We start from the raw sequence: 25,324 nt of genomic DNA on the forward strand, positions 1-25,324 counted from the left end.
ATGGTGAAAGTCAAGCCAGAGCATTTCTTCAATGCAAAAGATTTGTGGATTGAAAATCCAGAATTGTTTCAGTTATACAATCAAGACGCACTCGACAAATCTCTCGTCAGTTGCTATTGTGTGTAAGTGTTTTCTTTCTATAATTTAAGTCTCTATCTCATCAGCTTGTTCATTTGCCTAGGGATGGCACCCATCGGGTTTGGGTACGGGTGGAGCCACCCCATACCCTTACCCGTCGCTCCAAACTTTACCCATCACCCGTACACATACCCGTCGACGGGTACATTTTTTGCCCATACCCATCACCCATTAGGGTAAATGAGTACCCGCTAGTAAAATTACCCAGACTTGCAATACATCAATTTGAGTATTACATAGCCATAAATAAAAACTTATAATAATAATATATACACAACAACACCTTATGACAACAACACATACTCGTAAACATCAACACATTTTGGACATGGGCTAGCTGCGGTACATATAATATGTTTAATATGTGGACAATTAATATTGAAGTCCTAATTTTCAGATTATATGCGGGTACATGGGTACACGGTATGGGTTGTACTAAACCATACACGTACTCACTATACCCGATGCGTTTCATATTTTTCCCATTTATGTACCGATAGGTATATTTCTGACACATACCCTTACCCTAATGGGGTTTTTACCCACAGGGTACGCGGGTAATGAGTATCCATTGTCATCCCTATATTTCCCTCTAATTATCCTCACTATATTTTTTGTGTGGTGTTATACAGAATGAAGATGTTTGAAATGAAAAGAGATGGAGTCTTTGGCATTGGCTTCATCGACCCAAATACCATTTGTGATAAGACGGTAATACATTACAAAGATGAAATGGAGGAGAACTTTTATATGTTTTTGAAGATACTAAATACCCAACCAGAAATAGTATTTCCTTACAACTTCAGGTGAGTATTACTGTCTTGTACTAGAAATTCTATTTTGCGTACTCGATGTTAAATGTACGTAGTTACTTGATGAGTTATGCATACCCGCTTATACAACGCAATTTCCACTGGATCCTACTAACCATTAGTGTTGATGAGGCAAAAGTTCAAGTACTATACTCACTAAAAGAAGACACTAAAGAGTACATGGACCTGAAGTTGATGCTCGACACGTAATTTCAATCTTTCTCGCACTATGTCAGTCTGTTTATTTCATTTACTGATATCAAGTAATCAGTGACTCCTCTATTCTTTTTCTTTGCCGGTAGGGTTTGGACACGGTTCATCCAGGAGATTCGCGGTGAATGGAAACCAAAACTGAGATGGACACGACCTAGGGTAATTAAGTAGTACTATCTACGTCCGCGTATCTCTTTAGTTCTAGTTTCAATATCATCATCATGTTTAATTATTATCTGACTGAATTCTATTCTCATAAAGTGGTGGATGCAACAACCATAGAGGATTAATCTTTGTGCATACTATGTTTGCGAAAACATTCGCTTTATGACCGAACGGCTCAAAGATGCAAGAACTCTTTGGGTACGTAAACACTATTCACATATTTCTTTATCATGGTCTAATATATATACACACAACTAATATATTCATATTGGCCTCCTTATTTAAAGATGTCGTAGATGCGGGAGAAGCTCCTACCAAAGGACCGCATACGAGCACTTCAAGAGGAAATGACGGGATTTTTGCTTGAGCAGGTCATTTCTCCCGACGGAAAATACCACTACACCTAATGTTTGCATGTAATGACCTGTAATTTATAGGAGAAATTATATATATATATATATATATATGTGTGTGTGTGTGTGTGTGTGTGTGTGTGTGTGTGTGTGTGTGTGTATGTGTGTCTGTGTGTGTGCACACGCGTGTGTGTGCATATATATGGTCCTACGAGAAAATTTATGATATATGATTGATCCTACGAGAAATTCTATGATATATGCATAATGTGTACACTATGTAGTGACGTGAAATATGTTTGAAATGAAAAAAAATTAAATGGAAAATAGAAAATGGAAAGCAAAAATAAAAAGTAAACCCCAAAACCCTAAATCACCAAAGCCTTTAGTCCTGGTTTGTGTTATCAACTGGGACTAAATTAAGGTCCCCGCCCCCCGGCACGCGCTGCCGCCACATGGAAGGGAATTAGTCTCGGGTCGTGGCCAACCGAAACTAAAGGGGAGGGGCTTTAGTTCCAAGTTATTAGTCCCGCGGTTGGTTACCCGAGACTAAAGACCCTTACCAACCGGGACTAAAGCCATGTTTTGTAATAGTGCCACGGACATGGCCGACGTCGTGGGGGTCGGGTCTAGGTGCCCCATGCCGCCGCGGTCACCGGAGCGCGAGCCGTCGCCGTGGGGGGAGGTGGTGCAGGCACGTTCCTCCTACCAGGGACCACCGTCCCACCTCTGGACGGCGCCGCCCTGCATCGACCTCACTGGCGACAAGAACGACAACGACGGCGCGTGAGACGGCGACGGGCACGACAGTAGCACGCGGGTGGCGCTTATCTTTTTTTATGTTAATTATGTTCTAAGCATTGTGGAGACCGTGAAGACTAATGTTTAATTATGTTTTAATCATTATGTTTGCGTATTATTTGATTTTTTGGGTATTTATTTGAGTTTTACGATTTTTTTATATCATCTCCACCCCGGACATGATTTGGGGTGCGGCCGTGCGTTGGACGCACCGACCCATCAACGACCCTATTCGGACATGGGCTACCCCATTGTCCCCCCAAACGGACAAAATCCTGACCAAACGGACGTCTGGATGGGGTCGCGTGTTGGAGTTGGCCTTAGTCAGGTCTGGTGCCGGACGGACGGTACCGGTGCCTCATGCAATGTTGTCGGCTCCGGATGTGGAGCTCACGCTCGGGTTGACTCGTTAGACTCGGGACTGGTCTAAGCTCGTGCTCCGAGTAGGTGGGGTTAGGCGAAGTCTAGGCGATGCTCACGGGTGATGAGGTCCTTCTCCTTGCGGGTCCGGTTCGTGGTCCACATGAGTAACTCTCCGACGGGCTCCATGGTGGTGATGGTCGCTACCACTCTTGGTCGTGTGGGCGGCAAGAGGGGTAGGGGTTGGTGGCATAGGCGATCATTTTGTCTTCACAGTGACGATGCCCCGATTTGAAACAGGGGGGTTGGTCTTGTCGCGCTTGTCTTGAAGACCTCATGGTGGTACGACGGAGCTACTGAGTGAAAGCTCTGCGCCGCGCCAACGGTGGCGACGCTCGAGGGCGTCGCTTTCTTCCTGAAGACATTGTCGAGGTGCTCCTCTCCGTGTCAGTGTTCCACGTGAAGACCCTTGTCCATTCTAGACTCAGCAACGGTGATGCTTTGTGTCATTCTTCCTCGTGAGGGCGTTGGTGTGGAGCTTAGCTGTTTAGGCGTGTTAGGGCGTAGTGTTCAGTTTCTCATGTATTACTGTTCGACTTAGTTGCGTGCTCCAGTTATACTAGGGTCGACATTGGTCCTGTTTGGAACCATTCAGATTATATAATCCAGTTTTTATAATCTATTATGTCTTCAAACAAGACAGATTATGGTGTAGATTATAAAAACTAGATGGACATATTATTAAAAACTCACAATCTACTCTACCCCAGCTAAAATCAGATTATAAATTGCTAATGACCCATTACCCTTGTGAAGTTGGAGATAATTACATTCCTGTCGTCGTCACCCTCCTCTTCTAAAAACAGAGGGCAGACAGGTCATTATGCAATGTAAAACCTGGATTGCAGTTTATATAATCTGACCTCCAAACATGCCCACCTAGACTATCTTTATAAACTAGATTATATAATCTATCTTCATAATCCAGATTATCATAATATATTATGGTTCCAAACGGGGCCATTGTATGAGGGTCGCCTCACCATCTTGTATCGTTTGATCATGTACTTTGTTGGATCTTGCTTTATACATAAAACGGGGCCGAAGCCTGAACCGGAATAATGCTAAGGAAGCTTTGTTGATGGATAAAGGTATAAGGCATCTGCTGCTGAAGCTGGATCAGAAAAATCTGCTCCAAGAGTACGAGATACAGTTTCTTACTTGTGTGCCGTGCAACCTCTAGAAGAGGTAAATAAATTATGCTCATCTTATCAACATATTTTCCCCATGAACCTAAAGCAAGGGCATCTTATAATTGTTTCAACCCAGCACGAAACTTCACTTGGACACAGGCACTTGCTTAATTTTGCCTGCTATAAAGTTAGATACTGAACTATGGCAGGATATTTGTGCAGATTCTGCAAATGGTACGATAAGTTTCAATCTGAATGTCCTTCCATATCCGTGAGAGTAGGCACTAGTTGGGAAGATCATAAAATTTCCACTTCACCACTATTTAAAAAAAAAATGTAGTCAATGTTAGAAAAGTTTGACTGCGCCATTCTACGAAGCATATTCTGCAGAATCCTCAAGCAGGATTTTCGTGGGAAAACCCCAGCTTTGCTCTGGTTCTGTCATCCTCTAGATTCCTCGGTGTGTGGGCATGATTCATAACAGGAGCATCCTTATGTACTCCTCAAGGACGGGGAGCGTCTGCCCTTCTCCGTAGCCAAACAGGACCCTCACCATCCTCGCGAGGTTCAGAGAGATCCGGGTCATGCTGGGCGGGAAGGCCCGCCTGGAGAAGCACTCTCTGTTGAGCTCCTCCCACTCACTCCCGATCAGCGCCCGCATGTGCCCCTCCGCGTTGCCACCGGGGTTCTCTTTTAGGTACAACTCCTTGTATGATCCGTCCAGGCCATCTTGCGCTTCGTCCTGCATGGTACAAGAATGGTGATCATGAGCGGCGGCGCTAAGATTCATATGAAATTCTAGGTTTCTAAGCAGGGGAGGGGGAGGAGAGGGGGGGGGGGGGTCAGCAGTTGGTATCTGACCTTGGCACTGCCCATGTCATCCCAAAGTCTCAAGATCTTTGACGGGCAGGAGATTATCGGAGGGATGCAGCCGGCCGTGAGGTTTGTAGCATCCCTTGTTGGATCATGTCCTAGCATGGAAAAGAGATGCACAAGTGCAAGTGGTCCTCCTGTAGTGACCACGCCGTTCGATAGGTAGTCGTCTAGGGAAGGAACCTGATTAGCAGACAACCATTTCGCCTCAAGCAAAAATGCATCAAAAAGCATTGTCCACTGCAAAAAAAGATGAATTCACTATTGTCAGTTGATTATTCTTTTCCTATTTTCATATATTTATGAATGAAGTTAAATATTCTCAAATATTATATATTGGATAGATACACATTTTGCTCGTCCTTCAAACAATTTAGTTCATTATCTAGGCAAATCAGGAAATCTAAAAGACTAAAAATATTCTAAGAGACATACATCTTTTTTGAGATGATCAATAGGGTTCAACCCATGTTCTCTTTCAGCCATATCTGCGATGTCATTTGTGATTGTATAAAGAGCACTGTAGCATGATCTCATGTAGCTTGGAAGTGACGCAGCAGCTGCAAGATCCCACCTGTAAGAAATGCGTTTTGTGACATGAAAGTTAAGTTACACCACCATTTATCTATATCAAGTATAAGTGGGATCCGTCAATATATGACAGTTACTGTCGATCATAAACAGCGAGATGAATTTATAGTAGCAAAGAAGGAAAAGCCTACATTTTGATTGCCTCGGTGAAGCGAGAAAGTTCCTCTTGTGTTGCAATAACATCAAAGATGTCATCCACAATACTGACAATTGCGATGATTTTGGTGATCTCAATCCGGTATCTGGAGAAGGATTGCCCCTGGAGGATAGTCATGGGAAACATGTACCATTTAAGAATTTGGTCACGTGTAGCTGGTATTTCTTGAGCCAATCCCAGGCCCATCCACCATCTGTCACAATGACAGTTATAAGTTCTAAGTTTAATTTCTCAATACCCTCAAAGATAGGTATAAAATAGAGAATGTTATCCAATTCGAAGATGATGGTCTTTGTGATGGACCTGAGAACGAGCAAATGGTCTAGCCAGATTCCTCTTTTGGGCGTTGCAAATAAAACATATAGTTTGCAAGGAATAAACTTATATATGTACCTCTTAACCTCTTGCATTTCCATCTGATGCTGCAACTTGTTAAGCTGGAAGTCTGCTAGTGCCAGTTCCTCCATTGCAGTGTTCCGAGTGGGCAAGCTCTGAAGATAGCTCAGGTGGTGTCTAGCCTTGTACTGCGTCAGGCTCACATGGTAGGGATGATCCAGTGAATGCCTCACATATCTTGCAAGATTTAGGTCCAAGTGTTTAATTGCAGAAGTGAGGTGTTTTCTTGAGAAGTCATTTGCCTTGTACAGTGATGCTTCTCCCATGTTCAAGTGTGATATGTCCTGCAAGCTGAGCAACCCTCTGATGTCTTTGGTATGATCAAGGTTGAAGTCATCGTTTTCGTTGACAAACTTTTGAAGAACCTCATCTAACACATCAAGGATAAAGTTTTTTAGGAAGATAAAATGTGATTGCAATAACAGGTTAAAGAGAAAAAGGCAAAAATAAATGTAATTTCACATGTGGATTAGTCACAACTAGCGAAAACAACTTCTGAACCCTAACAAAAAAAAGCGTACTGTCCTACATGACAAAGTCATGACCAACGGATCGAAAGCGCTCGAGAAGGTCGCAAATCCTCCAGACTAGTCACCACGCACCACCACAGGAGAGTGGCAGCAAGCCAAGTTTTCAGGCGTGACACCCATTACCGAGGAGGAGCATGCCGCAAATGGCACATATTCTTACTGTTTTATAGTAAATTATGATTTTGAACTATGGTATAAATCTTGTACTGAATTTGTAGACCATGAACATTGAAAAAGGACTAGCATGAGTGACCACCTTAAACAAAATATGATAAGCATACTAACCTGCTGAAATATCATGTCCAGCTTCTCTCAGTAGCCTGAGGGAAAGGGTTGCATCTAGTAGATCATCACTGTGAACAAGATTCAAGCATGCATCCATGCCATCGTCGATCTCATCTTGGAAATAGTGGTCGATGCAGAGGCGCTTGAGGTGATCGATGTCGGTCATCACCTTCCTGTTTTCCTTATGGTTTTGATGCAGCATTCCCTTAACACTCTTCAGGCCCTCCTGTTGTTTCATGGAGAGAGAGAGAGAAAATATTTAAACTGCGAAAATGGGAGATATGGGATTTATCAGAACTTCAGAAGTTTGTATGTTTCACTTTGCGAGGCTAATTCTTGTATTCATCAAAGGGGGAAAAAAACAGACTACCTTCCAATCTTCTCTAAGGCTTATAGCAGCGCGCAGTTAGTCAGTTTCTTTCGGAGTAATTCTTATTATTATTTTTGCGGGATTTTTCGGATTAATTCAGTTAGTCAGAAATTTATAAATGTTAGAAACGATTTGTTGATACAGTTGTACAGGAAGTATATATGTATCTTTATTTCAATCATAAGCCTTAAAGCCACATTGGAGTTGGACAACTGATGGTGATGTGAATAGATTTTCTACCAAGAATACAAGCTCTCAGTTCATCTTGTCGCATAAGAAAAATACTCCATCTGGAGTAGGAAAATGCTAGCATACGAAGAGATAAAAAGACACAAGTCGCAAGGACTGCTCCCTCTTGCGCACCGTAGCTGATGTCCCTCCCTGCTGCCGTCCCTAGAGTCGGGGAGGAGGCCGACCACCGGCCGCCGCCCAAACTTCGCGTGCCCATGGCCACGAGGAACGATGGCGGGCTAGGATGGAGCACTCGACCCGGAGGAGAGCGAGGGAGGACGCGGAGACCGCATAGCCGCCGGATTTGGGAGTCGATAGACGGGAGAATGGATTTCTGCGATTTGGAAGAGTCGGGAGAAAGAAAAAGAATAGAAAGCGAGGGGAGATGTTTTTTTTCTTCTCCTTTTTTTGAGATCAAGATATTCTTTTTTTTAAGAGAGAGAAAATATTCTCTTTCTTGTGGTGACAAAGAGGACGGATTTAATTGGCCCTGAAAAAAAAGGACGGGTTTGGATTTGCTTCCTGCTGTTTCGAATTTCTGTTTGGAAATTCGGGGCCGCTCCAATGTCTGAAACTTCGAAAAGAGTTTCGTAAAACATAATTCAAAAGTACTATAAAACATGACGGAAAACCAGCCGAGTGAGAAATCATGGGTCTTTGGAAAAATGAAGGCCAGTGTTCTGCGCCGGCCGCGCGAGGGCCGCACGATCCGTTAGATCTTCATGCAACATTTTTTTCTCGATGCAGCAATTTTTTCAATGGTTGCAACAAAAATAAAATTTGTAGCAAAAAATATATCTACGTGATCGTAGTAAAAAAACGAAGCTGATGGTGCATAGTAACAAAAGTCAAACGTCGGTTATAACAAATATCAACATGAACGTGGATGCAACTTTTTTAGTGAACGGTTTCAGCAAAAAATGATGTCGGTTGTAGCAAAAAATAACATGGTTGTAGCAAAAGTAAAAAAACAACGATTGTAACAAAAAATCCGACGAATTGAAGTTGCAACCAAACGTATATGCAGCTTTTTTACTGGACAAATGTAGCAAAAAAAACGCTTGTAGCAAATATGACGCTGGTTCCAACAATTTAGACAAAAAAATGTTGCATGCCTAATCAGCGGGGGCGCGCGGATCGTGTACGGCCGGCCAAACGGTTGGACCGGCGCATCGGCCAGAAACGTTTTCCAAAAATGAATCATGTTCCAACCAAAATCCATACTCAACGGCTAGTCAATTGTAGAAGTTCTTTTTTTTGTGCTTCAAAAAAAATTAAAAGTTTTTTCTTAAATAATAATTGCAGGAAATAAAAAGTACAGTGAATTTGACTGGGTTTCATAGATTCACTAGTATTGTCTTTCCAAAAGAAAACAACAATGTAAAAAATAAGCGTACGTGTGTGTAATGAATGTCGATTCAAATTTAACAAACCATAAGACATGTGTGATGATATTATACAGGGGTAAATAAATATATAGAGTAGACCACATACGTCTGCAAACATTTATTGCTAATACTTGACCAAAATATATTCCTAAATCATAACGTCCACACGTATTATGCGAAGCAACATGGTCCACACGTCTCTATAACAATTCATCTTGCCACATCAAATATATGACATCAGCAAATCTTTTTTGGTTTTTAGACTTCAAAATGTTTTATCTTTTAAATGAAAAATCTAATTAAGAATCTGTTTTCACCATTAAATCCGTCTCGACGAGTTCTTTAAGACTAGATCTCATATTGCTATGTACGACTTTTTTTGGGTACAAACTGCCACATGTTTACACTGAAGTTGGCATAGGGTTTACAATAAAGTTGCCATGACATGTTTCATCCACATTTTTTTAGATTTGAAGTTAACATTGTATTTCAACTATTTTTTTATGGTAATATTTATTAATACTAAATTTTAGTAATTAACCACGATAAATTTCATTAATGGATCATGACAGCTTTTGATAATTCATCATGACAAATTGAGATTATAGATCATGACAATTTTAGTATTTTGAGCATGACAATTCTAGTATTTTGAACATGAAAAACATTTTTTTATGAACCATGACAAATTTTAGTGCATGTATCATGTTAAATTTAAGTAATTCACCATGTCAATTTTAGTTTTGGTTCATGACAATTTTGAGCCCGTGACAATGCATTTTAAAAGAACTGACGACATATTTCCTTTTTATTTATGAACCATGTCAAAATTGTTTCATTACAGTAATTCATCATGACAAATTTAGTTTGTTAATTTCCTTTTTTATAACATGTCAAAGTTAATTTTAAACGTAGAAGAAAAAGTATTTGAATTATATCATAGCAAATTCAGTGTAATCATGATGGCAATTTATGTGCAACAGACATGGCAATTTTTAACCCAAAAAATGTGGTCAAAACATACCATGATGAGATCTAGTTTCGAAGATCTCGTCGTGACGAATTTATTGGTGAAAACGTTTTTTTAATCAGATTTTTTATTTAAAAGATAAAATATTTTAAAAACTAAAAAGACAAAAGATTTTTGTTAATATCATCGATTTGGTCACTTGTGCATGCATGAGGTGGCGTGACGCAACCTGTCATTATTGAATGTGTGGGCTGTTTTTGCTCCTACCACATGTGTGGACGTTATGGCGATCCAATATATTTGCATCTCAAGCGATTAAAACAAACTATTGCAACGAGCGGTAGATATAGTATCTTTTTTTCTTATTTTAGCATACAGTCCCTCTATTCACAAATATAAGATGTTCAACCTTTTTTCTGAGTCGCTTGTATATAGATATGTTTCAGCGTGTTTTTCCACTTATTTTAGTTTGTATATAGTTCAGATTAGATATCCAAAATATTTTACATTTATATAAACGGAGGGAGCAGTCGTTATACTACGGAGTTATACGGAGGATTTACGGACTCCTTCGTCAACTAATTTCCACCGCCCCCTGATTCTCAGGAGTGTGGGCCCCCTCGCCCTTATTTCTTCCAATCATCTTAGCCCACCTAATCATTTCCGTAAATATTGTCCGTGTAGGGTCGTTCGTGCTCAAATGTCTAAGCGTGTAACTTGGCACCCCTATGATGAATTTCTAGATCCGCCACTTATTGCAACATTAGATTAAGTACAATTGACAATAATTAAGGCCCTATTTGTTTAAAAAGTCCTAGGACTTTTTTAGTCCCAACTAAAAAGTCCCTAGTCCCTATCTGTTTGATTCTAGAGACTAAACATAGACTAGAGATTATTAAATGACATAATAAAATACTATGTTATTCCTATTAATGGACTAAAGGTTATTAAATGACATGCTAAAAGTAGGGGCACTGTTGGTAAAATTCTCAAAAAAGACTATCCCTTAGGGACTTCTTTCTTTAGTCTAAAATGCCCACATTTAGTCCCTAAAAGTCCCTCTTGTTTGGTTTAGATTGAACTAAAAGAGATTTTTTTTAGTCCCTAGATCAAAAAGTCTCTGTAAACAAACACCCCCTAATAATATTCCACCCCATAATAATATTCTGCTAGCTTTCAACTCATCGCCGAGACATCCGACTTAAATAATTTTGTATCCTGACTGTCACCAAAACACTTTACTGGCATATAAATGCAATCGTAAGTTTCTTTCTCTTATTATCACCAAAATACTTTGCTTATAAAGGTTTACCAAAATGTGCGCGAACTCCCTCACCTGGAAGTCGAACCCATCGGCCATCGCATGGGAGTCCCGCGCAGGGGTTGCCACCAGGCAAGGGCGGAAGGATCGACGTCGCCGGCCGCCGCCATCCCCGGCCACCCGCGAGGGTGAAAACAGCGGCGGCTCGACGGAGGAGAAGACGTGCGCCGCCATCGATCAGTGGCTGGCTGGCTACTATCACGGTATCACCTATCTAATCACACGGCCGTTGGCTAAGGAGCAACCACCGTGCTTGTCAAGCCGCCACTATCACATACATATGCAGCGACGAACATTTTTATAGCACTGCGCCGAGGTACGCACGCAGGATGGATTTCTTTTCCCGATCGACCTTGCGCTGAAACTTCTCCACGTCCCATATATCGCCGGGGTGAAGCAGCAGCCATATATTTGTAGGATGGAAAGGGCTTTGCCTCCCACTGGGACTCGGAGAGAGAGCTACGTTATTGTGGCTACTGTAGATTGCGCCCGCCCCTGAAATCCGAATGACCGGGATGGGTTTCATACGGAATCTGGGACTGGGACGAAAATCTGCAAGTGGAGAAGAAGACATTCTCTCCTCTGTGTGGTGTAACTACGGTTTACACACACGCACAAAATCCAATTTCATCGAAAATTCCAGAATAAATATCTATCAAGATTCACCGGATTTTAATGGCTTGAGATTGGTGCAAATCTGGCCCGAAATTTCGAGGTTGCAGGAAAAACAGAGCTCAGTTTTGAACTTTGTGTAGTCAAACATGGGTCCGTCTACATAAGTTACTATACTAAAGTAATAAGCATTTGCTTTTTCTCCTTGTTTTTACTTTTATTGAAAGTTTTCTATTCAATTACGTGGACAATATGAACAGTACTGGCAAATAGTAGCTATGCGTGAACAACGCCACGTGAACAACAATTAACGGATGAATAGTTTTTTACGCATGAACAGTACCCTCTGTTTGAACAGTGCTCCCACAAAAAAATTACTATACTAAAGTGGCAAGCATTTGCTTTTCCTTCTTTTCTTTGACTCTTTTGGAAGTTTACTATTCAATTACGTGGACAACATGAACAGTGCTAGCGAATAGTACCTGCGCGTGAACAACGCCACGTGAACATCAATTAAAGGACGAACAATTTTTTACACATGAGCAGTCCCCTTCGTTTGAACAGTGCTCCCACAGAAGAAACAAAACATTATAAAAAGCTGAGATTATTTTTGTTACACATAATTTTTGTCCCCTCCTTCGCACTCGGGTCCTTATATAGAGGACTATGATTTATTTATTTTTTACTTTACACATTATTCCTCTCTGTCGGCATACCGATGCAGAGCCCTCACGATCGTCTCCCGACCCTTTTCGATGATGATGTTGTCGAGACACAACAGTAAACCGGTACAATATATTTGCAAGAACAGTAACATGTGGGAAAAAAATTCTTGATCGATTGATGTCCATCTTTACACCACGACATCAATAAAATAGTGCCCTAATAGTTATCCGAATAAAAAACGGATCAGTATCCGAATAAACCCAGAATTGCTAGCCGCAAGAATCGCCAAATAAACTGAAACAACAAACTTGAATAACCCGAACAATAAAACCAGTGCAATGAGCCAACCCCAGAATAGACCGAAAATATTAACCCACCCCAACCATATACAGAAACAGTAACCGAATTGTAACCCGGAGCTACACACCTGAATTAACTTGGACAGTAAAAACAATCAATCAACATTATGCATTCAAGTGAACAATAATCCAGAAGAAATGCCAGGAAAATAACCTAAAAAAATAAGACTCCTTCTCCCTCGGTGCGTTCACCTACGCAAGGAGAATAACCGGTGTTGTTGTCGTCGTCTACCTCACCTTCTCTTTCCCCATGGACAACCAAATCGAGGCTTCAACCACAATGCGGTTACTGAAGCCTGCTTTAACCACAATGCGGTTAGTGAAGCCTGCTTTAACCATAATGTGGTTAATAAAGCCACCTCTATGATGTGTCCCATCACGACAGTCCATAAGCAGCCAATGAGAAGTGGCAACATGAAAATAAAAACGGTCACTCGACCAACCTCTTCACTCCACTCCTTATTATATTACTTGACCAATTCAAAAAGAAAGAGAAAAATACAACACAATTGATCATCTGTAGAAGGTAGTCATGTTCAAAAAACTATTGTAGAACAAGTTAATGAGCCGCCAAAACTTCCTGAAGTATGAATATACATCTTATCCTATACCACAGTGTGAAAATCGGGTTGAACGTCCTATTAATTAGCAAATTAGCCATTCACATAAAGTGCGTTAAAATACGTTCGTCGCCGATTACTATCCATTTTTACACCACGTCAAATTTAATGTTCAAATTACTTACAAAACTTTAAATTTGAATTTTACTGGATAAAACCATGTTTGAGATAAAGTGAAAGAGTGCCCACTAGAAACTAGATATAAAATGTAGGTGAAAAAAATATATAAACTGGACAAGAAATATTTCCCTAATATAGGATCTACACATTGGCAACACTCTCATTCGCTTTCACCGTTGATCAAACAGGTCATATAAAAATGAATCCAAATACATATTATTACCATGCACATTACATTTTTTTTACTTCCGAAAGGGGGAAATATGTACTTACGAAAAAAATTAATAGGCCAGCCAGTTTACTTAATTCGTTAAATCATTTAATGTTTGTGTTTCTATTTTATTTTTTAATGTAATACATGTTGTTTTCTTGATTATTTCAATATAATACAGATGGACTCGATCACGGGCGCGACGTGCGCCGCGCTACTTCGCCACTAGTGTTGATCTATATATGCTAGCACTACGCGGGCATCGCCCCATGCTGTAAGTCATAGGTGCAGTTTGTCTCCTGAAAATCCGCTAAAGAAATGTAAATGTCATTTATTTTATACAAACATTTTGAAAAACAAAGTGAAACTTTTGTTTCCAAGTTGCAAAAGGAAAAGATTCATGTGTATGTAAGTGCTCAAGTATTGTTTTTATCAAATATTCATACAATTTTAGATATATGTTTGTGCATTTTAATAAAAAAATCATGCAATTTTAATAGGGGCTGCTACGCATCCACTGGCGGATGTTTAGTAAACATCCGCCACTTGGACAGCCGTTCGATCTACACGCGCAGTCGTACGATCCGCGCGCGGCTTCGGCCGGATACCCAATAATTTCTGAAACGATGATCGAGTTGCAGAAACAATCGTTTTGTTGCAGAAAATAAACTTTGGATCCATTAATTCCTGAAACAACGGTTGAATTCTAGAAACAATCACTTTGTTGCTGTAATTTTTTCTTCGTCTTTCTGCGACATAGGTACTGTTGCGGAAGAAACTCTTACAACAATGGTCATGTTTCAAGAAACTTTTGCAACCAACAAAGATCAGGTTGCAGAAATTTTTGCAACCGTTCGTGGTGCGGCTGACTGCGTATGGGGGGCCGACCGGCGTCGGTGGCGAGCGGCTGGCGGCGCCGGGGGAGGGGAGGGCTAGCCAACATCAACGGCGGACGACTACGGGCGGGAGCGGCTGGCAGCGGGGGAGGGGGGATGGCCGGCCGACGTCAGGGGCGAGCAACCGTAAGGAAGCACTCGGGTTGCCGGCTTCCAGCATTAGTCAACAGCAGCAACTGCCGGTCGTCGACGCATGTATTCAGTCTGTAGTGGAGCAGCAGTTGAATATAGTGTAGAACTTGGGGTAGACGACTAGATAAGAAGGTTTGAGACGAATGACTGGATAGGAAGATGCTCCATGTTTTATGGTCTATGGGATACACGACGAGTAAACGAGGGGTTGATGTTTCGCGAGATCCGCCGGGTGAGCAAAAGTATTAGCAATCACTAGTAGAAAAGAGGGCTTTGGCCTGGACCCTTTAGTCTCGGCCTGCCTCTGGGCTGGGACTAAAGGTCCGGCCACGTCGCCCCAAATCGCATTGCCTCCCACGAGGCTTTGGTCCCGGCCCGTAAGGAGCCTTTAGTCCCGGTTTGTGTCCCAAACTGGGACTAAAGGGTTCCTAGGATTTAATCCCGGTTCGTGTCTTGGACCTTTAGTCCCGGTCCGTGTCTCGAACCGGGACTAAAGGGTTTGGAGGATTTAGTCCCGGTTGGTGTCTTGAACCGGGACTAAAGGGTAGACCTTTAGTCCCGGTTCGTGTCTTCAGATTTTTTTTTCTGTTTTAAATTTCTTGTTTGTAGTTTCTGTTTTAAATTACTTATATCTTTTAGGATATTTGATGTTTTCATTGATTCTTTTTGCATTAGATTCAAAATTTTGTCTAGTTTCTGTTTGTGCCATTAGTTTTCAAATTTGAATGGTTTAAATTTTAATTTGTTTAAATTTTCTTCAAACCCAGTTTTTGAATAACTTGAGTTTACAAATAGTTTTTAATTTAATTCTTTTTGCTCCCACTCATGTGTTAGATTGTTGTCACAATAAATTAGCATTTTAATTAAAGAAATATTGTTTTGCTTATATAGTTGTTTTAGTCGTTTAATTGTTGTTTTTTATTATTTTTAGTTAGTTCTTTCTGTAGATTTTAACATGTTGTAGTATGGTTCATATTTAATGCACAAAAAAATCTATAGTTCAATTAATTTTAAAAAAATGCCTTTGTAGCAGATGAGTTTTCATCTGAAACCTTGATACTTTGAGTTTTGTAGAAAATAAACAAAAATGATTAAATCTTCAAAAAATAAACAAAAATGATAAAATCTTTAAAAAAAATCCTTTGAGATGTTGTTAGGTTTTAGTGTCTAGTCGGTATAGAAATTTTGAGATATGAATTTTGACCTTTTTGCGAAAAAAGGAAAAAAAATAAACGGGCATAACTTTTGCATACGACGTCCAAAAAAAATAATATATCAAAAAAACTAGAAAAAATTGGTACTCGATTTCACCCGGGCTTGCCCGGTGAAGATTTCTCACATGCTCAAAATTCCAAATGGAAAAAAAGGTATTTCGAAAAGAAGTTTTTTCCAAAAAAAAAGAAAAATAATTTTATTTAAAAATATTAGGTTGTTTTCATTGAAATTCACTATTATTGTTACTTATTAAGTTTATTTTAATAATTTTTTTTAATTCAAAAAATTAAATCATGTGACATGACATCAAGACCCAAGTTGTTTAGGATTGATAGCTTACTATTGTCAAGAAAACAACAAATGCACACTTGGCAACTAGGGACGATAGAACTAGAAAGTTAAGCGTGCTCAGGCTGAAGGAGTGAAAGGATGGATGATCGGCCGGGAAGTTAGACGATTTGAAATGAGTGATCCACGCTAGAGCAGTGAGGATGGGTTATTAGAGATTAAATTGTCAAATAATTCAAAGATTAGAAAATTGGAATAAAACATAAAAAAAATTCAAAAAAAATTCAAAAAAAAATCTACCTTTTCGGGTCAAACAAACAAAAAAACACAGACGGATCCTTTAGTCCCGGTTCGTAAGTAGAACCGGGACTAAAGGTACTCCCTCTGAGACGGTCACGTGGAGCACCTTTGGTCCCGGCTTGGAACAGGGCCGGGACTAAAGGTTAGGCCTTTAGTCCCGCCCCTTTAGTCCCTGTCTCCACTAGTGAATTGCCCTTGTTGATGTAAAAATGGATCAAGCCAGAGGAAAAAGTGAGGTGTGATTTGAACCTGGGACCAACCAGATTGTACTTAACCCCAACAACCAACTCACCTAGCTCATTCAAACTAAATTGCAATCGCCCTATTTGACCTACTTTTAGTAATGCGTTTTGAAACACATTCCTTTACTAGTGCACTACTATGTATCATTGGGTTCTCTATTCCGTCATTGTTGTATTTTTCATGTCACTTTAGTGCATGTTTATATGCACCAACGGTGTACGTATATAATACCATGGTAACTTTGACCTTCACGGAGGCAAAGAGGCATTGAAACATACCTGATTTTATACACATAGTAGGGTTGATAACTCACATAAAAACACCATGTGTTTTTTTTAACAGGGAGGTTGTTAAAACATACCCCGTTAACTTGTGTAAGTAGCACGATAATTCACACATAATAAAGTTGATAACTCAGATAAAAACATCACAACAACTTTTTTAACGGGAAAAAAAGATGTTGAAGAAACATACCCGATAACTTGTGTGTAAGTAGCATGATAATATACACGCAATAGAGCTGACAACTGACATACAAATACCACGGTAATTATTTTTAACGGGAAAGGTTGTTGAAAAACATATCTTGATAAATTTTATGTAAGTAGCATGATAATGTACACAAAATAAAGTGATAACTCACATACAAACACAAGGTAATTTTTTGACTTATAGAAAAACGGAAAGAAGCCACTACGAAGAAATTATGGGAGATACGAAAGAAGCTTCAGGCTCATATTATTCATGGATTAAGAGCGGGAGTGTTGAAATACATAGACGTTGTAACTTTTGTGTAAATAGCATGATAATATATGCACAATATAGCTGATAATTCATGTACAAACAACCCGGTAACTTTTCAAAATGAGTGCACACAATAAGTGTTCACCCGATTTATGAAAATGTTCTAATTTCAAATTGTGTTCATCGTTTTTGTTAGAAAAAATAAGGACCATAAAGCATGAAAAAAAAAAGACACAAAGAAAAGAAACAGGAAAAGTGGAAAGACAGAAGCCAGGAAAAGCATGATAAAAGAACCAAACACAAATCAACACAAAAGCTACACGGAAGAACAGACCAAAGAAAAACCAAAACAAACTAGGTTGACCATCTTGACTAGAACAAGACCCAGAGTTTGCCATAGATGGGTCTTCTTTTTTTTTGTATCTGTAGATGGGTCTTGTTTTTCCTTCTGTTATGAATCACTCTCTTTACTTCTCACTTGGGTGGACCGTTTGGAAACCTTTTGTCACATCAAAACTGCAGAATCAGAGCCTCACAGGCCTACAATTTCGATGAGATGTCAAGGTATTTTATTGGAGAAACATCACAATATGTTTGATTTGAATTTCAAGTATGCATCCAGTATTGCAGATGCGACCGCGTACTGTAAGTGTAAGTCTAACAAAGGCTATTTCATTATGGAAGTAACGCATTCAGAACCTGAAAAAGGCCAACCAAGCTTCATTGATGGATTGAGATGGTAATGCATCTGCCGCTGAAGCAGGCTCAGAAAAGCCAGCTCTCATAGTAAATGAGACAGAATCTCTTACTAGCAATGTAGTGCGAAATCGAGAAGAAGCTAAATAAATGTAGCAGCAACAGAACGTGCTAATGCCAGACAGGCCAAGGTTCTATCTTTCCAGTACAGCCAGAGATTGTTCAACTTCACCTTTGAACCACTTTCCAGCACAGATGAAGTCACTACCCAACCAATTTCAACAGAACAAAGTTGGAACCGATTTCGCCAAGCATCTTAACCATCTTCTGCTACCGCCTAGCTAAACTGGTGGTCCACTGACATCCCAGCGTTCATACCCCTGGTGTGGGGTGGGTTTATATACACAATCTGGGCTGCGAAACAACAGGAACCAGGGTTCATCGTTTTACAAGGTGGACGTGAGCTTGCATCCGCAACTGTGCGAGGTAATTCAGCCATGCCTGACAGACCAACCCGGCATTTCCCCTGCCATCATCATAAGTGCGAGAAGAGCTAATTGGATGGAGGTCCAGATCCACCCATGCGCCTCCTGAGCCGGCCTCGAGTCAACCGAATAGCCTCATGGATGAGCGTCTCCTCGTCTTCAGGCATTGTTGGGCGGGGTGGTGGCATGTTGCTTGTCGATGGCCCAGCTTGATCAACCAGCATGTCTTCACTGTTTGGGGGGCTGTTGCCGGCGACAGGGCCAGGACCAGAAGGTGTTTGTTGCTGCACAGGAGGCACTGCACCAGGAGGGGCAACTGGAACTGGTCCCTTATCTTGCACCTGCATCCTTGGTGGAGTAGGAGGAACTTGGGCGGGCTGTGGTGGCATAGGTGGTGCCGTCGGTGCAGGAACAGGTGGTGGTGCAGGGTTCGCCATCCGAGTACGTGGAGGTGGTGGACGCTGCTGCTGCTGCTGTGCCTGCACAGAGACAGAGACAGTAAAGTCAGCACATGAGACATATACATCTGACACTGGCATACGCACGGCACACAATACTAGATATGTTAATGAGTTCAAAAGAACCATCTGACTCTAAATGCTACAGCTGGTAAACACAAGCCCATACTGCACTCTCGACAAATACACACAGAACAACTTCTGTACATGAACGCCTACATCTCCCCCTTTGTTAATACAATGATGCAATAAATGGTATGATGGAGTGGTGCAGCGGTTATCACATTCAAATATGGAGATTATATATTTGTATGTGATCTCTAGTCACTAACTCTAACAAACAGTGTAACAAGAATGGAAGTGTTATTCATTGAAGATGATACAAACTATATAAGGAACTATAGATAAAACTTCACTAGAAGACAAGGGGCATGGACCAAAATTAAATTGCAAGTCGTCTATTTGACCAAATATCCATGTTGTCTCTACAAAAATCTGTAAAGCATTAAGAATGGCAAGGTAATTCTGGACAAGTTTGCTTTTGTCTGTGTGCCCAAATGTATAATCATATTGTGATAACTCTTGCAAGAAAATCGGTACAGAAGTATGGTAAATGAATGACATGATACTACAAAATCATTGCTAGCTAACTTTCTCCACGCAAATGCCACCATTAACCACAACTCAGGCTCCTAAGCTGTAAAAGAAACCAGAGAAACAAATGCCATTTCCTACCAAGTACCAACAGAGATTACAGAATACTGATAAATCGAGGTACAATTGCTGGAAAGAAAAAGGCATAGTGCTATAATGCAACTAGATGGTGATGAGTTGATGACATAACAGAACTTTTGCGACGCAAAGGGTGCAACCAGGACATACACACAAATTCTTCCAAAGGGTGCAAACCAGGAAGAATATTCAACTGAACACTAGGTGGAGATATTTCTACAATTTCAGAATATGGTGTGGCATTAATCTTTAGTAGTAGTGCTCCTAGAAGACCAGAGACAATTTCCCAGATGTATCGATCATTCACACGTTCACATAAATTCTTAGAACTAGGAAAAAATAGATGCATAATCCCCCTATTATAAATGAAGGGTAGATGCATATGCCAAAATTTTGGTGCATATGATCTCCGAGCTTCATATTATATTTCCTTTACCCAAACACGGTATTATTTAACTCCAACTACAACTATTAAAAATAGCATTCAGCATGGATGGCGAGCTATCTCAAAAATAATAAAAAAACTACAACTACTAAAAAAGGGCAGCCCAGTGCACGTAGCTTCCGCATGCACAGGGTCCGTGGTAGGGTCCAACTATAACTACTAACTACAAAAAATAATTAATATCCCGTTAGCAATAAAAGCACCACTTGTAGACGAGATGCGAAATGTAAAAATACGTGCTGTGAAAAGGAACACAGAACAGGGTTTTATTCATACTTTTCTAACTTCCACTAGAAATCAGGGCATGTAAATTAAAGATCATTTTAACAAGAAAAAATGTGGTGGTAGGATGTAATACATGGATCGTTATCAATTCAACATGTGAAGAAATTCCTGTCCTAGCATTTAAAATTCTATGTTAAGGCAGGATATCCAGCCTACAACATTAGGCTCAAATAGAAGAAAACCTAAGATAGCACTACCATTATGAAAGAAGGCCCCAGATTATATCATATTCTATGTTAAGGCAGGATATCTAGCCTACAACATTGGGCTCAAATAGAAGAAAACCTAAATAGCACTAACAGAATGAAAGAAGCCCCCCGATTATATCATATACTACAAAATATTGAAGGTCAGAAAATCATATAGTGGGAACTGGCAAGGGAACAAGTGCAGTAGGTAGCGTTACACTTCTCGCTACAATGGACAGTAGCAGTACAAAATGGCTAGCAAGAAAACTTTAAAGTTTGAAAGTACCTGAGGACGAGATCCTTGTGATTGAGAAGCGATATATTGCAAGATTTCATGGAACCTTGACTGGCTGTAGTCTGCAACCTTGTGGAAGTAAATAACAGCCATATCACTAGCCCTTGTCCTCAACTCAAGAAGATTACGATCAATCTCAGATTCGTGTTTTGCAATATACGGCTTGAAGAACGATTCGTAGACATAAGAAGTCCCCTGGAATAATCCTTTATTACAGAAAAGCGACAAGACATAAACATGTTACGGCAACAGAAAAAGCAGGAAACCAAACCTGTGTCTTGGGATACCACAAGTACACGATAAAAGCCAGCTTTGCTTCACTATACATTGGCAACCTGTATGAAAATGGAACTATCAACCATCAAGCAGATAAAGTCCCCCAACTGTAATCACCAAAAACCCTAATTCAAGTAAGTCACATTACCAAGATATGAAATTATCCCCAATTCTTTCGAAAACAGTAAGCATTGCAAGTAAAATCCTGCAAAACCATGGGCATGCATCTGAGACCAAGCAAAAACAAAGAATGATAGCCCAAAATAAAATGAAAGGGCGTCAAAGACATACCAGTACTGACACCAGAACCGCAACTGCTCAATCTCAGGCCTATTCAGCTCCACTGTCTTGTAACAATCATAAGCCGGATATGCATATCCAAGAACAAGTCTGCAAAATAGATAAATTGCAGAAACATTGAGGGTGGTATACAAGAAAATCACACCATTGAATAAGAATTGAATGGCTGCTTACATTAAAGCTCTGGTAATGAATGATCCGACAACCATCTTGACCCCTACACCACAGAAGCAATTACATATGTTATCAATTGCCAAAAGCAACATTGCTAGATACCCTATGAGAGTCAAATCTATAAACAGGCTAGCAGCCATTATGCCATATACTTTCGCACACTCCTTCACATCAGCAAAACAGAACACACAAAGATCGAAATAGGCACTGCATGACATAGTTAAGCCTTGATCTTGCTAATTACTTCAGACATCACTAATCTAGAAAGTGTTATTCTAAGTTCATAGGTGATACAAAATCATTTGGCTAGAGTTCGATTTTGTTATAACAGAGGCTGCACAGAGTAGGGGAAACCTAACGACTAATGACTACTTGTTCTGGCCAGACCAAACAAAATTTCTGTTAAAGTTGGGTCTAAATATATGGAATAGGGATGCATCAAGCATCATAAGTTCATATGAGCCCGTTTTGCTAGAGGTTCGATTTTGTTCAACAAACGCTACCAATATAGGGGGAGATCCAAACAATTACTCGTTCCCAGTCAGACCAAACAATTTACTGTTACATTTCGGCTCTAGTATACTGCTCTAAGAAAATGGCGAATCAAATCAATCTGAACATGAACTGGGATGCAAATTGAATGGAGGCAACCGATACAGAACAATTCAACGGAGCAGGCAAAAGTAACACCACCTCTGCTCTCAGAAGACGACCAACGAAATTAATCTGAACATGAACTGGGAAGCATATTGAATGGAGGCACCCGATACAGGTCAATTCAAACGAGCAGCCCAAAAGTACACCTCCTCTGCTCTCAGGAAATGGCCAACGAAATTAATCTAAAGACGAAGCGGGAAGCAAATCAAACAGAGGCACCCTACAGAAACCAATCGAAACGAGCAGCCAAAAGTACGTCGCGGAATCCCAGCTAGATCAGTCTCTCAGCCTACCACGAAACCAAAATCAAGTCGGTACAGAGGAGCCGCCACATCAAGCCCGCAAATCCCTCCAAATGCCCGCGGCCCGCGACCCCGAACGGCACCGGAGCAGCAGCGCGGAGCAGAGAATCGAACGGGGCACCGAGGGACGGGAACAGCCGCGGCCTAATCCATATCCGAAACAACCTAGCAGCGTACCCGTGGCGTGTGCGGGGAGAAGGGGAGCCCCTAGCGGGCGGAGACGGAACGCGGGGGCGGCGGCGCCGCCGCCGCAGCAGAAGGACCAAATCGAAGCAAAGTGGGGCGGGGAACGAATACTACCTTTCCTCCCGCTGCAAGCAACGGGCCGAGAGCGCGCGCGGGGTGCTGGCCCTCGTCGGCGGCGGCGACGCGGGCGCTCGCCGGAGCAGGGGCGGGAGGTGCGGAAGCTTCCAGAAGGTTCTGGGAGGAAGGGGGCCCTCCGTCGGCGGCGAGGCGACCGAGGGGGAGGGGGAGGGAATTCAAAAGAGGGGTTCGCCTTTGGGTATGGGTTTGGGGATAGAAGGGGGCGAGGAAATCGCCGTCAGAAACCGCTGCATAGCGTCCCACGCTCACGGCGGGGCTTACCCGTCCGTTAGGCAGACAGATGGGCCCGGAGGGGGTGGGCCTACCTGTCTGCTGGGCTTAACTTGGTACTGTCGGCTCGGGTGGGTGGAGGAGGCCTGGAGACGGCGCCGTTGGTCTGCGCACGCGTCGGCTCTTGTACCCGTGCGGGCTCGGGTTAGCTCGGGTGCGGTGGGGCCGATGTGTCAGTGGGTGGCGTCGGGTGGATAAGTGCGCGCCGAGGTTAAGTAAAGAATTGTGCTGTGTTGGGGTGCGAGGGGCAAGGAATATGTGCACGCCGGGGGGAGGGGATGGGATCCCGTCACGGCCCGTCTCACACACACTCTCTCTCCGAGTAAAATGCGGAAATTGCTTTTGGCTCCCGAGCTTTATGGAGCCCTTTAAATTTAAAACTCAAATTTCATGAAAATTCATATTTTTACATTTTAAAAAATCTGAAAAAAAATACAGAGATAAGTGAAGGCGTAACACATATGTGTGTAAATTTTCAGAAAAAAATACATAGAAATGAGGGCTGTGAAAAAAGACAAATCTGAGGCTTTTTTACACATAACACTATTCATCATTTCAGGTCATGAATTTGTCTTTTTTGTGCAGATCGTATTTCAAGGTATTTCATCCTAAATTTTTGCACACATACGCATAACATCCTTCTTTACTTCCATATTTTTTCAGATTTTTTTGAAACCGAAAAGTTTGAATTTTGAATTATTCAAAAAAAATCGGCCTCCATGGAGGCCGAGCTCCAAACGTCCGCACTCAGTAAAATGCATGTATAGTCCTGAAAGTTAAGGCTGTGTCGGAATCGGTCCTTGATGTCACGAAATGCTCCAATACGATTCTGAAAGTTGTTCATGATGTTCACGGACGGTCCTGAATAGGTATGTCCACCATATGACGCTGACGTGGCGAGTGAAAGGGCCCACGATGCCGAGGAGCGAGTCGCGCGCCTCCTCGCATTCAATGTAAAAAATGCATACAGCTCCTGGAAGCGAGGGGACGATTCCAATCCAGTCCTAATCCCCTGTTTGCTCTACTTTTTGGCATGGAGAGCTCGAGGTGCACGGCGACGGCGGTGGTGTGGGGTAATGATCGGCGCTGGTAAAGAGTAATTGAAGGGGTGGACGGAGGTGGTTGACGACGGCGAACTAGGTGACCGTGACGGCGCAACAAGGCGATCAAGTTGGTCGTCGGAGATGGTGGAGAAAGATCTTGTTCGTCGGCGGGAAGGCGAACCTATTCCTGTGTATGGTGAGTTTGATTTGTTCTCCGTTTCTTTGCAATGTTGTTTTTTCTCGTCAGTTAGGTTCTTCGCCATGAGTTAGATCGTGAGTTAGATAGGCGGAAGTTGGATTTAGTAGATCAAGGTTTAGGGTTTTTACTGTGCTAAAGGTCTGAAATTTCGAATTTTTGCTCAAGTTGCAGAAGAAGGCACTGATTACTTCTCTCTCGAAGTGATTCATGGTGGATTTTTTGTTGGTTCTGGATGCAATAGAGCTTATATAGATGGTATGAAGGTCTGCTTTGATCATTACGACTATGATACTTGGTCTGGTTTGTGGCTTGAACATGTAATTGAAGAGATTGGGTATGAAGCAGCGGGCAGGATAGATGTGTACTGGTTGTTGCCTGGAATGCAAATCAATGAAGATGGACTTAGGCTGATACGTGATGACAAAGATGCAGTGAACATGGTTGCAAAGGTGAAGCAGGGGCACAGGTTTCAGATGGTGTACCTTGATCATAATGCACCCACCAAAATCAGTGGTTATGATGATGTGATTGTTAACCCAGTAGTTGAATTGACAGCTGTGATTAGTCCAAACAAACAATGTACTGCTTCCAGCAAGGCTATTGTGTAGGTAATTGATGTGCAAGAGGCAGAAACCAGTAGAG

General features: G+C 41.4%; 2 protein-coding genes across 3 annotated transcripts; both read right to left on the bottom strand.

The window, feature by feature from the left end:
• Positions 1 to 4,157: 4,157 nt before the first annotated feature.
• On the bottom strand, positions 4,158 to 11,528 carry LOC123401580 (S-(+)-linalool synthase, chloroplastic-like). 2 transcript variants are annotated; one of them, XM_045095408.1, is made up of 7 exons: positions 11,163 to 11,528; positions 6,868 to 7,093; positions 6,050 to 6,422; positions 5,631 to 5,849; positions 5,344 to 5,482; positions 4,897 to 5,148; positions 4,158 to 4,777 (listed from the first exon to the last, which is right to left on the bottom strand). In XM_045095408.1, exons 1-7 carry the CDS (start codon positions 11,319 to 11,321, stop codon positions 4,511 to 4,513), a joined length of 1,635 nt encoding a protein of 544 aa, XP_044951343.1. In that variant the 5' UTR covers positions 11,322 to 11,528; the 3' UTR covers positions 4,158 to 4,510. The 2 variants fall into 2 exon arrangements, with proteins under 2 accessions (XP_044951343.1, XP_044951344.1); XM_045095409.1 differs by lacking the exon at positions 11,163 to 11,528 and adding an exon at positions 7,601 to 7,808.
• A 6,725-nt stretch (positions 11,529 to 18,253) lies between these two features.
• On the bottom strand, positions 18,254 to 23,537 carry LOC123401581 (putative HVA22-like protein g). The gene is made up of 7 exons (XM_045095410.1): positions 23,147 to 23,537; positions 21,888 to 21,930; positions 21,705 to 21,803; positions 21,562 to 21,618; positions 21,409 to 21,472; positions 21,129 to 21,332; positions 18,254 to 19,213 (listed from the first exon to the last, which is right to left on the bottom strand). The coding sequence occupies exons 2-7, from the start codon at positions 21,920 to 21,922 to the stop codon at positions 18,803 to 18,805; spliced, it is 870 nt and encodes a 289-aa protein (XP_044951345.1). The 5' UTR covers positions 21,923 to 21,930; positions 23,147 to 23,537; the 3' UTR covers positions 18,254 to 18,802.
• Between the last annotated feature and the right edge of the window lie 1,787 nt (positions 23,538 to 25,324).

The sequence above is a fragment of the Hordeum vulgare genome, chromosome 6H (genome assembly GCF_904849725.1).
Source record: "Hordeum vulgare subsp. vulgare chromosome 6H, MorexV3_pseudomolecules_assembly, whole genome shotgun sequence".
In the NCBI taxonomy this organism is placed as follows: domain Eukaryota; kingdom Viridiplantae; phylum Streptophyta; class Magnoliopsida; order Poales; family Poaceae; genus Hordeum; species Hordeum vulgare.